This window comes from Jaculus jaculus, chromosome 9, assembly GCF_020740685.1.
Source record: "Jaculus jaculus isolate mJacJac1 chromosome 9, mJacJac1.mat.Y.cur, whole genome shotgun sequence".
Classification (NCBI taxonomy): domain Eukaryota; kingdom Metazoa; phylum Chordata; class Mammalia; order Rodentia; family Dipodidae; genus Jaculus; species Jaculus jaculus.
Genome location: NC_059110.1, coordinates 11,692,782 through 11,709,786, shown reverse-complemented (window position 1 = coordinate 11,709,786; position 17,005 = coordinate 11,692,782). Strand labels below are relative to the sequence as shown.

The 17,005-nt window shown below is 47.2% G+C and overlaps 1 protein-coding gene across 2 annotated transcripts in view; it reads left to right on the top strand.

Moving 5' to 3' along the window:
* The window catches only part of Tiam2 (TIAM Rac1 associated GEF 2), a 115,770-nt gene that overhangs the window by 32,953 nt on the left and 65,812 nt on the right, over positions 1–17,005 (top strand). For both annotated transcript variants that reach the window (XM_045158854.1, XM_045158853.1), the window contains exons 7-11: positions 499–651; positions 1,751–1,822; positions 11,407–11,565; positions 13,418–13,522; positions 13,937–14,015. In XM_045158854.1, the coding sequence (XP_045014789.1) occupies positions 499–651; positions 1,751–1,822; positions 11,407–11,565; positions 13,418–13,522; positions 13,937–14,015 (568 nt within the window). The remainder of the gene's footprint in view (positions 1–498; positions 652–1,750; positions 1,823–11,406; positions 11,566–13,417; positions 13,523–13,936; positions 14,016–17,005) is intronic.

The window sequence follows — 17,005 nt, the reverse complement described above, 5'->3', positions numbered from 1 at the left end:
GGGGTGCCCAGGGATTGTTTGGTTGACCCCTGCCCACTGTGGGGACATGTGGATGTTGGAATGTGGCCTGTAATACCCAGATAAGTGACATCTCCCTAGAGGCTGTGTTTTTGGTAGATGAGGCATGCCGCAGCCTCGGGTGCTGGTCAGACGTGTTTCTAGCATGCAGGCTCACTTCTACGAGGCAGCTGTTAAATCTGTGTGTTGCTCAAACAGAGACTTGACTTCACTTTAGGTTTTTTTTAATTTTTTTTTAAATTTATTTTTATTTATCTATTTGAGACACACAGAGAGAGAGAGAGAGAGAGAGAGAATGGGCATACCAGGGCCTCTAGCCACTGCAAACGAGCTCCAGATGAATGTGCACCGTGTGCATCTGGCTTACGTGGGACCTGGAGAATTGAACCTGGGTCTTTGGGTTTGCAAATAAGCGCCTTAACTGCTAAGCTATCTCTGCAGCCCCACTTTAGGGTTCTTTCAACTGTTTTTTCACATTAGGTGTGCTCTAGAGATGACTCTGCTCTCAGGAAGAGAACACTCTCCCTAAGCCAGCGAGGGAGGAGCAAGAAGGGCCTGTTTTCTTCCTTGAAAGGGCTGGACACCCTGGCAAGAAAGGGGAAGGAGAAGGAGAAGAGAGCTTCAGTGACGCAGGTGAGCTATGGGCGTGAGAGGAACGAGGGACCAGGGCAGCATTTCTGACCTGCCTGCTCCCAGCCTGCTGCGAACCATAAATGTTTGTTCTCTGTCGAGGGCAACGTCAACGCTGGTTTGCAGCAGTCCAGGATTAGCAGGAAATTTTGTCCCCGAGCAAAACCCACAAATTTCCCAGTCTGCTTTGGTATACCCAAAAGGGATAATGACATCTGTGTATGCTTAAGAACACAAGAAGAATTTCCAGAGAACACATCGTATTTTAAAGTTATCACTCTACTTGTACGTATTGGGTTGTAAGGAGTAACCATTTGTGGATTGTTGGTGGTAGAGGGCCATGGGCCGATGCTGGGTCTGTGCCTCCTGAATGGACCTTCTGGGCTGCTTAAGCGGAGCCTTTGAGACCAATCCTGATATCAATCAAGGCAATCCTATGTGCTTAAATGATAACTTGATAATTAGATAGCTTCTTTATTTTTTAAAGATGTAACAGCTACTTTCACACGAGTGTAATGTTATCTTTGCTCCAGCTTATGTGCTAAATATTCCCAACCAAAGATTTCTCTGTAAGTTTGATTGAACATTTTTTTTTTTTTGCTTTAAAAAGATAGGAGGCCAAATACTGTGGTAGCAAAATAAAATTGAATTAGGACATACTCCACACTGAATGATTTTTACTATTAATATTCTACAATATTTATAAGATAAAATGTACAAATGTAAAAGAAATGAGTCCTAGTCTCTTTCATTCCAAACTTGACTACTATTAAAACCCAGCTGTATTTTCTTCCAAAATTGATTCCATGCTCGTCAGAGCATTATGAGGTTGGTATCCAAGCCAGCTCGGAGCTCTGTTCACATCTTTAGAAATGAAGGCTACATGGGAAGATTCAGATGACGTGAATAATATGTGATAACGGAACGCAAGGTAGTCCTGTGGGAAGAAAGCAAGCAACGTCTCTGCAGAGCATCATGCTTTATGTCTGAATATTAATACAAATGGGAAACAAAGATCTTACAAAATGTTTTAAAAGCCTAAGTATGAAGCCAGGTGAATATTGCGGGACCATTTTCATTTGTCGTCTTTCTTTCCTGTCAGATATTTGATTCGAGTGGCAGCCATGGATTTTCTGGAACTCAGCTACCTCAGAACTACACTAACTCCAACGAGGTAACTGTGGCTGTGGGTGGCAGCCGCCCTGTCTTACACCCGATACCAGTGGGCAAAACGTGGCCGGGTGTGGCAGCCAAATCTTGTTTTACATTGACACAAAGGTGAAGCTGAAGTGGTTATGCTGGCTCAGAGTCTTTATGTGAATCTGTTGAAAATAACTTAAAAATTTTTATTTTTTTGCGGGGGGGGGTTGCTTCCTAGGAAGGGTCCCACTCTAGCTCAGGCTGACCTGGAATTCACTATGGAGTCTCAGGGTGGTCTCGAACTCACAGCAGTCCTCCTACCTCTGCCTCCCGAGTGCTGGGATTAAAGGTGTGTGCCACTGCAGCCAGCGAAAATAATTTTCGAATTCTAATGGTTTCTATATGGAAAGCTAAGAGGTATCCTCTGAATGCTAAGTGTTGGTGGCAGAACGACACCATGTGTTAAAATTAGCGATATGGCTAGACAAGTCATAACAGCGTCTTTCATCTGTACTTCCCAATTGCCCAGTAGTGCTTAGTTTCCTATGAAAGCTAGCCAACCGCAAATTCCATCTTGATCTCATGACCTTGAGGCCTTCAGAGGTAGTACCTGCCATGCTGTGTCTTAGCCCCCTTTCCTCTCCTGTGCCCTCAGTGGAGTTGAGCAGTGGCCCCTTGTGGTCTCCAGACAGAACAGGTCACTGTGAATGAGAAGGATGAGGGTTGTTGGGGAATGCTCAAGCTCTCAGTGCCTTTTCTAAACTCGCTCTTGTTATGGATAAATTTTTCTAACTTACCCATCACCAAATCATTCTTTAATCTTACTTTTATAAAAAAAAAAATTGAGAGAGAGGCAGATTGACTGAGAGAATGAATGGGCATACCAGGTCCTCCATCCACTGCAAATGAGCTCCAGAAACATGTGCCACTGTGTGCATCTGGCTTACGTGAATCCTGGGAAATCCAACCTAGGTCCTTTGACATTGCAGGCAAGCACCTTTACCACTGAGCCATCTTACCAGCCCTTTAATGTTACTTTTAATAAACTTCCGAGCTGTTTGTTGAAGTTAAAAAAAATTCAATAACGGGGCTGGAGAGACAGCTTAGCAGTTAAGTGCTGCCTGTAAAGCCTAAGGACCCTGGTTCGAGGCTCGATTCCCCAGGACCCATGTTAGCCAGATGCACAAGGGGGCGCATGTATCTGGAGTTTGTTTGCAGTGGCTGGAGGCCCTGGTGTGCCCATTCTCTCTATCTGCTGCTTTCTCTCTGTCTCTCAAATAAATGAAAATATTTTAAAAATCACTCAAGACAGGCCTGTACAAACCAAGCGTACCACTCTCTAATGAAGCTGGAATTATTCTTCCACACACTGATGGGAATAAGTCAATGAATTGGGATTTAGCTTTTAAAAAACTTGAGGGATGGTGGAGTGTTGGACACAGGACAGGTCTTTGGGGAGAGAGTGAGCGAGCGGCTGGGGTGGAGGTACTAATGGAACACCGCTCTCGCGAGCCAGGCTAGAAAGTCCTCTGCTCAGAGCCGTGTCTCTCTCTTCCTGCCATTCCCGGGGACCAGGGCTGCCAAGGGCAAGGTATGGGGTTGGAGCGACTCTGAGGTCACTGCTCCCCAAATGCTAGTGTTAACAAACGGGGAGGCCCCACCGAAACCTTCCTTCCCATCAGTCATGCCATCCAAAGGGCAGGCTTTTCACGATCGTTTCCTCTCTCCCTCCGGCTCGTTATTTCTGCACACCGAGCCTGTTCAGAGCCCCCTCAGGGACACCGATCCCCGGGGACCTGACTGCGCCGCTGTGGTTCCCGAGTCACGAGTCACGGCATGCGCGCACGGTGTGACCCGCAGGCAGCCGGTCCTCGGGCCCCTGGTCTGCGTGCTTGTGTCTCTGTGCCTGGGAGTGTCTTTGAAGCTGGGGACATGGCCCTCGCCGAAGGCTTGCTCACGAGGCGCTCGTGTCGGACCTGAGAGGAAGGCCCAGTGTCTCAGGATCGTGTCTCTTTCAGCACGATGCAGCAATCGAGCATGCCGACTTTGAAAGTGAAGGTGTGAGGTTGTAGCGTTTTCTACTTCCGGGACTCATGGCCGACTTCAACGATACAGTTTGCTAAAATCGTCGCTCACAGTGAGAATTCAGTTTAGCGCTTATTTAAATTGGGCCCTGGTTTACCCATCCTATTCCACTTGTGGGGACAAATCCCGCAAAAGTGGTAAAGTGAGCAAGATGAGACTGTTACCTCGGATTGTAGCTCCCCAGTTAATCCTATGATGTCGCTTGTAGACACGGAAGACGTTCTGTTTGTCTGCAGCCCTGGTTAAAGGGGTGCCTTTCTTTCTGTGCCACAGAACACAGATGAGTACGTTGAAACTGAAATGCAGCTCCCATGAAGGACATCACATATATATATCACTTATATTTTTAAGAACATCTTTGGGGCGTGGTGGCACTTGTCTTTAATAACAGTAATTGGGAGTCAGAGGATGACAGTGAGCTTGAGGCCAACCTTACATAATGAATTCTAGTTCCTGGTCAGCCTGGGCTAGAGCGAGACCTTATCTGGAAAAACTAAAAAAAAAAAAAAAAAATAAATAAATAAAAATTATCTTTTGGACTTAAAATTCTAAAATGCTGCCCATAGTGAATAATACTGCATTTCACTAGTTTTCTTCTGCTAATTGCTCAGAATATTTATAGCCCACAGACCATCTATTTTTATACAGTACGTACATTATGTTCGTTGGCGTCACACACAGAAAGACCATTGTGAGGGAGGGGCTGGGCTCCCTTTAAATATTCCACCATAATTGGTGCATCCTGTAACCGTCCAGCCATGAGTCACCCTAATTGGAAGTCTGTTAGGGCTGGAGTCAAGCCAGTCTCCTCGGAGCTTTATTTACAGGACACCTTGGCCAGCGCCAAATGAAAGCTCTGCAGAGCCTCCTTGATGAGTAATCATGAGTTGCAGACTGTGTTGGGCGGGAGGTGTTTGTTGTGGAGATTGCGACAGCCAATCCCCCACCGAGCTGGGGTGGCAGCGGGCCCCAGAACACCTCTGCAGCCCCGTGGCAGCCCCTAAGCCTTGGCCCTGGCTCCTGGCAAGCTGGCCCAGGCGCCCAGACTTTCTGTGGCAGCGAGTGAATCAAGTATTGTCACATCAGTCATTAGCCACAAACGGGCTGGGAAACACACACACACACACACACACACACACACACTCTGATGTTGTTTTTTCAAGTGGAAAATGTGAATGAGACAACGGGCCATTGACCACAGCCACAGTCTGTTTACACGGAATGCGAGTCTGGAACCCGGCACGGCACACGTGCGTGCACTTATGTGGAACACGTACGTCTGGATCCATACGTCTTAGTCTTCCCTTCTTATCAACCGGTGTTGGGGTGTTAACCCAAGAAGGAAGTGAATACCCCAGTCCCCCGGCATTGTGCTTGCTGTGGAATAGACAATCCCTTTATCTGCCACTGGGGTGATGTGGACCCGCGGGTGACAGACTGTGATTTTTGTTACCCACTTCCCTTCAGCCATCCAAGTGGTAATTACGGGCCATTCTTTCCAAGAGCATCTGCTGTGAGGATGCCCTGAGCTTCTCTTTTCTCCCCATGCAGCATACTGAGCATCAGTAATTTGACATGTGGTCTCGGGACCGTGAGGGTAATAATAATAGTAATAATAATAAATGTTGCTGTAGAAGTTGCTCCGTCAGGAGAGCCAGAGTGATTTGAAAATGCTGACTGGTGGGCGGGCTGTGGCTAGAGCTGCCATTCATTGATGTGCCCGCTTCCAGGATGGCCAGCAGGAGCTGCGCTCTAGGGTGGACTGGCATGGGCGGCACCTCGCCCCCCTCCCCCACGGCTTTGGCGCAAGGAGTGATTCTCATCCAGCTCTTTGTACTTTTTCAGCTTTTTATCGACAACTTCCATACATATAAACAATGCACCATAACTCTAGTCCCCTCCTACCACTTATTTTTTCCCAGACCCCCTCTCCACTGAATCCCATCTTCTTTCCAACCAGGTTCTCTTCTAGTTTGACGTCGTCATTTTCCCCTCCTGGGACGCAGGTCTCCTGTAGGTTGTGAGCCGTGAATACCATTAACCACTTAGTGTCTGGAAGTCAGTATGTAAGCACTCTTCCCCTTCCTTTGGCTCTTATGTATTTTTTAACAATTTTTTATTTCAGAGAGAGAGAATAGGGGGAAGGAGGAAGGGAGGGAGACAAGAGAGAGAGAGAATGGGTGCACCAGGGCCTCTAGCCACTGCAGATGAACGCCACACGCATGCGCCATCTTGTGCATCTGGCTTATGTGGGTCCTGGGGAATTGAACTGGGGTCCTTAAGCTTCTCAGGCAAATGCCTTAACCGCTCTGCCATCTCTCCAGCCCTGGCTCTTAAATTCTTTCCGCCACCTCTTCTGCAATGGACCCTGTGCCTTGGAGGGTGTGATAGAGATGTCTCACTTAATGCTGAGTACTCCGTCGCTTCTCAGCACTTTGTCTCACCCATGAACTGTGGGGATTGTTCCCAGTATGGTTCTCTGTCACTGTCCTGGCTGACCTTCAAAATGTTGACAATGGGACTGGGGAGATGGCTTAGCAGTTAAGACACTTGCCTGCTAAGCCTAAGGATATAGGTTTGATTCTCCAGGTCCCATGTAAGCCAGATGCACAAGGTGGCACATGCATCTGGAGTTTGTTTGCAGTGGCTAGAGACCCTGGGTGCCCATTCTCTCTCTCTCTCTTTTTCTCTTTCTGTCTCTAATAAATAAAAATAAATCTTTTAAAAAAGAAGTTGAGTGTGTACATCTCTCAGACTCTTGGCCTAGCATTCCAATGGGGTGGGGACTTGAGACTTTTTTTTTTCTTTTTCCTTAAGTGAAGAAAGGGAAGTGGAGAGACAGTGGGTGACCAGGCTGTTTAAGCCCAGAAAAGCTGAGATGACCACAGCTCTCCTCCTGGATTTATATTTTTGTTGCTTCCATTGTGTTTTCCAGGAGCTGAGAACCTTGAACTGGCTGTTGGAAACTTTTTTTTTTTTGGCTGCAGGAGGCTGATCGGAATAGGAGGTCGTGGCTGCCACAGTGTTGGCAAAGGCAGCCAACCACACCGTCCTGGATGAGTGGTTCAAAGGAGTAACTTAACGTGTAACACCTTTGCAAAGGGTGTGCAGGGAAGAATTTTCCAGATGATCCGTTTTTATGTTTCTTTTCACGATTTTCTGTCTGTTATGAAAACCATGTAGGAGAATCTGTTATCTGGCTTATTAAAGCCAAAAGATGTTTATTTTCAGCTTGGATAACATGGGCCCTTTCTGGAGGAGTCAATCTAGCGTACTCTCTCACTCTTAAAGAGCAGAGCTTAGGGCTGGACAGATGGCTTGCCAGTTTGAGGCGCCTGCCTGCAAAGCCAATGGGCCCAGGTTCAATTCCCCAGGTGATGCATAGGTCTGGGGTTTATTTGCAGGAAGTTCTGGGGCACCCATTCCTCTTGCTCTGTCTCTCTCTGCCTCTTTCTCTCAAGTAAATAATAAAAACAAAATAAAGAGTAGGGCTTAGAGCCTAGGAAATCTGTAAGCACTGCGTAGGGTTTTTATGGCTGTAATTAATTCAATATTCTTGATGAAGCCATTGAATAGCCAGTGTTTTCCTCTTTTTCTGTTGGATGCACATGTGTACTGTGTGCGTTACAGCCACAGCCACACTCAGGGCTGGGGAGATGGCTCCGTTTAAGTGATTGCCGTGTGAGCATGAAGCCCAAGTCCAGAGCCCCATCACCCATGTGATATGCCAGGTATAGCAGCACATCTCTGTCATCCCAGCTCTGGGGAGATGTCTCGTTTGCTGGCTAGTTTGGCCAGTCGGTGAGCTCTGGGGTTCAGTGAGAGACCGTCTCACAAAGCAAGGCAGAAAGCGAATGAGCCACGACCTGTGATATTGAGCTCTGGCCTCCACATGCATGTGCACACACGCGCACACGCCCCTCCCCTGTGTGTGCTCACATGCGTGAAAACACACGTGCCTGCGAGTGTGCGAACACAAGCAAAAGATGCTTCTAATTTTTCATTGTGGCAGCCTCGGGGTCTCTAGAGAGTCTGGATCTTTGGTGATTGTGATTTCAGATCCGTAGGGTAGGCTCAGCCAAGTGACTCCTGGGGCATTTGTAAGTACAAAGAGGATTGTCTCTCTTTCTCTTGTCCTTAGTCCCATGCCGCCATCTATTTTCACACTTCTCTTTTGTCCAACGTTTGTGATTCAGTCAGCTGGTTATTTCTCTTCCTGACCCTTGGAGCTGTGAGACTCCGGCGCTGTAATAGCAGACGTGAATCATAAGCAGCTGGGTTTCTGAGACCTTCAAGTTGGTCCCATGTGCATCGCTAGTTGCAACCAACTGCCAGCAGAGGGCACTGTGGAGCGCCCGCGCAGGCGCGGGTGTTGTGTGAATGTAAGGCGCTGGCTGGGTTAAGGGATGCAGGAGACGGTGGACGCGGAACACTAAGGTTCTGTTGTCATTCGTCTTGTCATCCAGACCCCAGACTGACCACCACACCATGTTGGGAACTCAGAAAAGGGGGCTCGAGAGATGGCTTGGCGGTTAAGCGCTTGCCTGTGAAGCCTAAGGACCCCGGTTCGAGGCTCGGTTCCCCAGGTCCCACGTTAGCCAGATGCACAAGGGGGCGCATGCGTCTGGAGTTCGTTTGCAGAGGCTGGAAGCCCTGGCGCGCCCATTCTCTCTCTCTCCCTCTATCTGTCTTTCTCTCTGTGTCTGTCGCTCTCAAATAAACAAATGGGGCCTCGCATAACCACTGCTTTCGGCACCGGGGCTTGGAGAACGGAGGGGCCAGCGAAGGGAATTGAAGTGGGCGTAGCTGTGCGGCCCAGAGCGCGCCCTCCTTTCAGGGAAACGGCAAGTGAGCAAGTTGCTTGCAGTAGAGCATGGTAGGGCTATGGGGAATTCGGGAATGTCTGGTCATGTCTGTTCTGCAGGGAGTAACCACCAGGCTGGCATTTCTGTGTAGTGGCATGGTAATGCTGGTGGTGGTGGTGGGGCTCAGGCCAGACCTCAGTGTTCGAATTCCCTCAGCACCACGGTTGCTAGTTGCATGAACTCGAGAAAGTTTCTTGAATTTTCTGCACTGCTTTTCTCACCTGAGAGTGTTCGCTTGTTTGTTTTTTTTTTTTTGTGTTTTCAGTGAGCCACTCAGCAATAGGTTAGGACTTGATTACATCTGCCCCGTGTAAGGCGGTCTACCTATGACAGGCAGCAAGGAATGGGGGGAAAGCAGCCGTCACAACACAGCGGCGGATCTGTATTTGTGCATTTGTTCTCGGAGCTGGGTTTCCTGTTGGCTGTCAGAATTTAAGCCAATGTGCAGTGTGCGTTGCCTCGTTTCTTACTCCACAGCGCCCTCTGCTGGGCTTCCCGTTTGAGTCTCAACTCAAGCTTTTAGAGGAGGGGGTCTTCCAGGCAGCGCTGGCTGCTGCCCAGGTGCAAGGAGACCCTCGCAGCCTGAGCCTGAGCCAGAAGTGAGTGCATGGGTCGTGTGGCAGGACCCCTGGGCAGAGGGCAGCGTCCCGCTGGCCACCCGGCACCCTGAGCTCCGCGCATCTGCTCCCGTCTCGTTCACTTTCTCCTTGGCACATGAGGGCCCGTCCATTCTGACTGCGCTCATCCGTTCAGAAAAGCGTGCTTACGGTGACAGACCCAGGACCGATCTTGAAATGTCACTTCAGAACCAAGCACTGCGTTTCCAAGCAGACGACACGGCAAGATATATTCTTCCCTTGCTCAGCCCAAGCCTGTGCTTCAGAATTTCTCTATTTCAATCTAGTTTAGCTTTTAAATCCTATAGAGAAAGATCTTTTGGGTTCGTCTAATTAACAATAAAATCATCCATCAGTGGTATATGTTGTATGCAACAATGTGATACCACTGATTTCGTAAGCCATGTTTTCTGGTATATATGATCTCCTTTGCTCACAAACTTGTTTCATTAATAAACCTGATAGTATTATTTTTTCAAATTTTTATTAAAACTTCCGTGATTATAAAAAAATATCCCATGGTAATATCCTTTCTACTCCCACTTTCCCCTTTGAAACTCCATTCTCCATCATATCCCTCCCCTTCTCAATCAGTCTCTTTTATTTTGATGTCATGATCTTTTCCTCCTCTTATGATGGTCTTGTCAGGCACTGTGAGGTCATGGATATCCAGGCCATTTTGTGTCTTGGCGGAACACGTTGTAAGGAGTCCTACCCTTCCTTTGGCTCTTACATTCTTTCTGCCACCTCTTCCACATTAGACCCTGAAGGTGATATTCAGATATTACAGTATTACTGAGCATTCCGGTCACTACTTTCCAGCACCATGATACCTTCTGAGTCATTACAAGGTCACTGCCATCTGAAAAGAGAAGATTCTCTACCAAAAGAGAGAGTAGCATTAATATAAGGGTATGAACATTAAGAGAAGTGCTTACTGGTCAGTTTGATAAGCATAGTACATACATTTAGCCAGATAGCAGCAGACGTTACACCCCTAGGGCTCATGACTACCCCTGTTTCAAATTTTTAGTATCAGGAATGTGTTCCCTCCCATGGAGCGGGCCTCCAGTCCAATTTGAGGGCAGTTAGTTTCCACCATGATAGATGTGCCACTATTGCACCCTTTGGCTCATTTGGCCTGGCTGGCCAAATATAAGGCTTGCAGTGTCCATTGTTGAGTACCTGATAGAAAACACTATTATTAATTATATTATCATGAAATAGGACCTTAAGCCTTGCAAATCAAATGTTTTGTCCTAGGCTGCTCTCTGGTGGTGATGTGGAGTCTTCAACTTTTGACTTCAAATCCTCAAATCTTTTGTTTCCCATTATATGATACAAGGATCTGGTCAGAGTAAAACATTTGAAATGCTCAGTACATTTGAACTATCGTTATAAATTCTAGAAGTATAGATTAACATGAAGCCAGTGAGCGACTTTTAGGGGACTAAACTATTTAGGGGGGATAGCTGCTGTTGGCGGTGTGTTTCGGGGTGATTTCCTGACAGAGTGACCACATGTGACAGCAGAAAGACAGAGGTGTCCCCTGCACAAGGGTTTAGCTTTCAAAGTAGAAATAGGAGACAAGAGATTTGTGCCTGGAGCTAAACGCAGGTCTGGGCTAGAGGGCAGAAGACTTCGGTCATCATGGACAAGAGCCTTTGGAAGTCAGAAGGGGATGGTAGCTTGGATGCAAGTTTCCCGGCGGCCCCTCTGGACCAAGAGTCTAGGGCAGAGACTGGATGACCTGCACCCCACCTGGATTGTGCTTTTATGTTTGTCTAAGTGGCACAGTGGCCGAGTGGAAACAGCACACGAGGAAGGCATTCTCTGATGTCACTGTCCCCTCATGGGCTTCAATCCTTCTAGCGTAGAAAGTATGAGGAGCCAGACCCTGGCAGGTCTGCCCTAGGGTGGTGTGAGCGGCCAGTGGAGCGGGGAGAATGACAGGGCTCCCGAGTCCTTTAAATTAAGGGGACATTCTGTCCACCAGTTTCCTCGTTCATTTGTGTGTTTCGTCTGTGTGTTCTTCTGGTGCCTAAACACAGGTCCATGATCTGCACCTGTGTGGCTCTGCTGTGGACGGTGCTCCTCGAGACGGTGCGTGGGAAACCCTGACTTACGTCCACTTCCAGGATCATCAGGGAGTTACCGTCGCCATCAAGCCAGAGCACAGGGTGGAAGATGTCTTGAGTCTGGCATGCAAGGTAACGGATTTGGCTGCAGAAATGCACTTCTGGGTCGAAATCGTCATTAGTGGCTGGGGATGGCCCCTCTCACTCACGACTGTGATCATTGCAATACTCAGGAGGCCGAGGCGGGCAGATCTGTGAGGTCCAGGGCAGCGAGGCGTACACAGTGAGTTCCAGAATGGCCATGATTATGTAGTGAGACCTTGTCTCAATTACAAAACAATAATAATAATAAGTCCTAAAGAAAATGATTATTAACATTGCATATGCCTCTTGATTTTGTGTGGTGGTCAAGACCTCACTTCCTATATGACGGAGCACATTAGCATGCGTTAGTTAATGCATTCACTATCGTCCTGCTTCTTGAGCTCCTGAGAAGGATGTCTTGTTATGTCACAACTCAACTCCTCCATGAAAAACCCAGTTATTCCCAATTAAGCTCTAAATATCTTTACGTGTGGAATGGCTGATGTGTGTTGCTGTTTAAATTCCTTAAGAGATGAAATGGCTTGATGTAATAGTGAGTAATTTAACCAGCTTTCTGTGGATTCAGCTAAGCTACTTGACACTGTTCTCAGTTGTTTCGTGGAGAGTGATATGAGATGACGTTTATTCGTTACACAAGTTGAACTTTGTTCCTAGTCAGAGGAGGGAGTATTCCATACGTCTCAAGGACTCACCTAAGACCTAAGAGGGACGAAACACGGGCAGCTCAGGAGGCTGGAGACCACCAGGTGGCCCAGGGGAGCTGAAGTATCAAGTTTATAAAGAGCGCACTCACTGCCAAGTAACAGTAAAAAGACGGAGGGTTTGTAAGTTTATTGGATACGAGCAGGCACTCTCCTCCGCACTTACACTTGAATCTTGAGGCAGCTGTACATTTACACATGTGATTATATCTGTGTGAACTTAACTGTTCTCCCCCCACCCCACCCCGGTATGCAAGGTTTTTATTTTGAAAAGCTGTAGTGGTGGTCAGTATGATGGTATAAACTATTCAACCAACATATTTTCTGAATGTTAAAAGGTATCAGGGGCCGGAGAGATGGCTCAGCTGTTAAAACACTGGCCTGCAAAGCCTAATGACCTGGGTTCACTTCTCCAGTGCCCACATAAAGCCAGATGCACCAAGTAGTGCATGCATCTGGAGCTCATTTGCAGCGGCAAGTGTCCCTGGTATACCCATTCATTCTCATTCTCATTCTCTCTCTCTCTCTCTCTCTCTCTCTCACTGTCATTCAAACAAATAAATAAAATACCAAAAGATTTTTTTTTTTTTTTGAAGGTGTCAGAAGTAGAGGGTCAGTTCATCCCATTTGGAGAACAGGCCTGAGATAAGTTCATCCCTGTTGGAGTTGTGGGGGAAAAAGAACTGGGATAAGAAGATAGAGGGAGAGAAGAAGCAGGGGCTGTGCTCTCACATGAGAGAGAGAACAGGAAGACCCCCACGCTCCTTTTGAAAATATTTTAGCACCGGCAGCCTAGGATCCTGAAGTCTGCAGAACTTATCCCGCGCTTCACAAACTTCTCTAGTGGTGGGGAGCAACGTGAAGTTAGCAAGTGCCAGCTGACTAAAGGGCTCCAGGCACTTGTGGGACAGTCAGACGTGCTCTCCGCTCTGGCGCACGCTGCCTGAGTGTCTTCAGTCTGCACCTAGCGCATGTCGTTCAGAGAAGCCTGACATGTTTGACCCTACTTTTCTCTCTCACACATTCGAATTTGAGGTTTTTTTTTTTTTTTAAGTTTTTGACCCAGCAAGCTGTGTGCGGTCTTCCTCTGGCGGGTTCCACTGTGATCCATCTGGAATGAGCCTGCTGATCAGTGGTGCGCTTGGGAGACCGTCTGAGCAGCTCTCTTCTCTTTACAGATGAGGCGAGTGGAGCCCAGTCACTATGGCCTTCAGCTCCGGCAGGTGGCCGGTGACGGCGCCCAGTGGCGCGTTCCCGCACTCTACGAATCCATGCGTGAGCAGGCAAGTTGTCTCTGGCTGAAGAGCAGGTGTTCAGACCGCATCAGTGGCCTTTTCTTTTCTCTTGTGTTAGTTTTTTCAAGGTAGAGTCTAGCTCTAGCCCAGGCTGATGTGGAATAGTCACTATATAGTCTCAGGGTGACCTCGAACTCACGGCAGTCCTCCTACCTCTGCCTCCCAAGTGCTGGGATTAAAGGCATGCACCTCCACACCCAGCCATCAGTGGCCTTTTGATTTAAAAAACATAATTTGGTAGGGGGAGGGTGATAATTTAAATTTGATATTTGATTTAGAAACTCTCCTCATCTAAAGATAGTCTTAAGTTTTCTAATTTCATTATGAAAAGTGTGTTGTCATAACTTTTCCAAAATACCATCATATTAAATCCTCTGAGTTTGTTGTTCTCGCCTCTTGTAGGTTTATGATGAAATACACGTTTTCCCACTCAGCGTGTATGATGTGCAGCTCACAAAGACCGGAAGTGTGTCTGACTTCGGTGAGTGTAAGGAGAGCCCTTCCTGTCACACAATCCTGCCAGTCACCTGGCTGGTGGCCCCAGTATTAGACCTAATTTATTATGTTCTTATTTTCAGACTAGAAAGTTTCTGAATTTTCTTTCTCTCACTATGTAGTTTCAGGGTGGCCTCAAACTCATGGCAGCCTGCCTACCTCTGCCTCCCAAGTTCTGGGAAGAAAAGCGTGCGCCACCACACCCAGCTTCCTTCTCTTTATTTTTTTTTCTTACCATTTATTTATGTGAGCAGGGTAGGATGATACATGTTAGTCTTGGGGGAAATGGTAATTGAGAGGAATAGACGTCAAGTGGGTAAAGAAATTGAAACACTAGTGATAGTAACGACACACTGGACTGACTGTGCCGGATGCTCCTCTGAGCAGATGCACACAGGATTCATAGAGAGCTTTTTTCATCTCAGTCTTCCCTCTCAGCTGTTTTATTCAGTTATGTGAGAGAGAGAGAGAATGGGTATGCCAGGGTCTCCAGCCACTGCAAAGGAACTCCAGACACCTGCGCCCCCTTGTGCATATTGCTTACGTGGGTCCTGGGGAATCGAACCGGGATCCTTTGGCTTTCCAGGCAAACACCTTAACTGCTAAGCCATCTCTCTAGTCCCCTCTCAGCTGTTTTTTTAACCACCTGGAATGCTGTCCCCTCTTGTCATTCTTCCTCCTCATTTCTGTCATGTTGAAAATCTCATCTGTCCTTAAAGAACTCAACCAAGGTCTAATCTCAAAAAGTCTTATCTGCCTGTCAGCTCTCTCCCCTGAGTTAGAGAATCGAGGGTCAGCTCTGGCCTTGTTTCGTTATTCCTCTTGGTCTCTAGCGAAACTTCCTTCTGTGCTCTTGGTAAGTCCACTCATGTGTCAAAGTTCCCTTCAATCTTCTATTGCCTTTTACCAGAGGAAGTCAGCAATGAGAGTGATCACTATATCCACAGAAAGGCAGTTTCTTGTTTTATCTATTAAAACATTGCTGCAGCACAATTATTATATAATTTTCCTTAAAATGATTCAAGTTGGGCTGGAGAGCTCGCTTAGCCGTTAAAGCATATATGCCTGTGAAGCCTAAGGACCCAAGTTCAATTCTCCAGGTCCAACATACGCCAGATACACATGGTGGCACATACATCTGGAGTTGGTTTGTAGTTGCTGGAGGCCCTGGCATGCCCATATTCTCTCTCTCTCTCTCTGTCTGTCTCAAATAAATAGATAAAAGAAATTCAAGTCAATAACATGTTAAAATAGCATGCTAAAACATTTCTTTCTTTTGCCTTTCTCTGTTTCTTTTTTAAAAAATATATTTATTTTTATTTATTTATTAGAGAGAAAGGGGGAGAGAGAGAATGGCATGCCAGGGCCTCCAGCCTCTGCAAACAAACTCCACATACATGTACTACCTTGTGCATCTGGCTTCTGTGGGTCCTGGGGAATCAAACCTGGGTCCTTTGCATTGCAAGTGAGCGCCTTAACTGCTATGCCATCTCTCCAGCTCTCTTTCTCTCTTTGCAAAAAAGTATTTTATTTATTTATTGGAGAGAGAGCCTGTCAGTCACCTGGCCAGTGAGCGAGAGTGGGCGTGCCAAGGCCGCTGGCCGCTGTTGATGCGCTCGTGGTGCTTGGCTCCCTTGTGCATCTGGCGTACGTGGGTCCTAGGGAATCAAACAGGGGTCCTTAGGCTTCACAGGCGAGCATTTTAGCCACTAAGCTATCTCTCTAGCCCTTTCTCTGTTTCTCAATTATATAATCTGGCTTGTTTGTTTTGAGACAAGGGTCTCATTCTGTAGCCCAGCTTGGCCTAGAACTCCTTAAGTAGCCCATGCTGGCCTTAGACTTGCAGGGATCCTCCTGCCTCAGCTTCCCAAGTATCGAGATTCTAGGCAAGAGCCACGCCCTGCTTTTCACGGCTGCCATTGGCTTATCTTTGTATCTGAGTGACTTAAGTGGATATGTTTGTACAGATTCTTTCGGATGACCACAGTCTGTCAGGTTTTGCCAGTGGCATGGAAAAGACGTTGGGTAGTCCTCAAAGTAGCATCAGAAAGAAGGGGTATTGTTCAGGTCAGGTGACATGCCTTCCGGGCTGGTGCCTGCACCTCATTTTCCATGCCATCCTTCTCAGGCCCATCACTGTATCCATCCAGGAAGATTTTTTTTTTTCGAGGTAGGGTCTCACTCTAGCTCAGGCTGACCTGGATTTCACTCTGTAGTCTCATGGCGGCCTCGAACTCACAGTGATCCTCCTACCTCTGCCTCCCGAGTGCAGGGATTAAAGGTGTGCGCCACCACGCCCGGCCATCCAGGAAGATTTTTAATCTATTTTCTTTTTTTTCCTTCGAGGGAGGTTCTCACTCTAGCCCAGGCTGACCTGGAATATTCACTATGTAGACTCAGGCTGGCTTCGAACTGACAGCGATCCTCCTCCTCCTGCCTCCCACCTGCTGGGATTAGAGGCGTGTGCCACCATGCCCACCAAGATTTTTAACCTTAAAGTGCCACCCTTCATACAGTTATTTCTTAACAAGCATTAACTATATTGAACTAAGTTTATCTCTGTAAACAGTATATTTTGATCTTGCCATATAATGCTTTTTCAATTGAAGTAAAATGTGTGCAGTATAAACTTTATCATTGTCACCATCTTTAAGGGTACTGGACCCTGGCAGTAATCATCAGTCAGCTCCAGAACTCTTTCTCCTGGCAAAACTGAAGCTGTGTGCCAAATGGGCCCTGACTTTCCCGTCTTTATCCCTGGCCCTGACAACCACATTGCATCTAAGAGTTTGACACCTCAGATAATGTGTCTCATGCCAACTTTTGTTTTTCCTGCCTTGCTTACTTCGCTTCCCGCTAGCTTTCTCCAGGTCCATCCTCACAGCATGTGGCAGCATTTCCTTCCTTGCTCTGTTGAGGGTGCTCACCATGGGTTTAGTGATTCCTTTTTACTCTGTTGACAGTTAACCCCTTCCC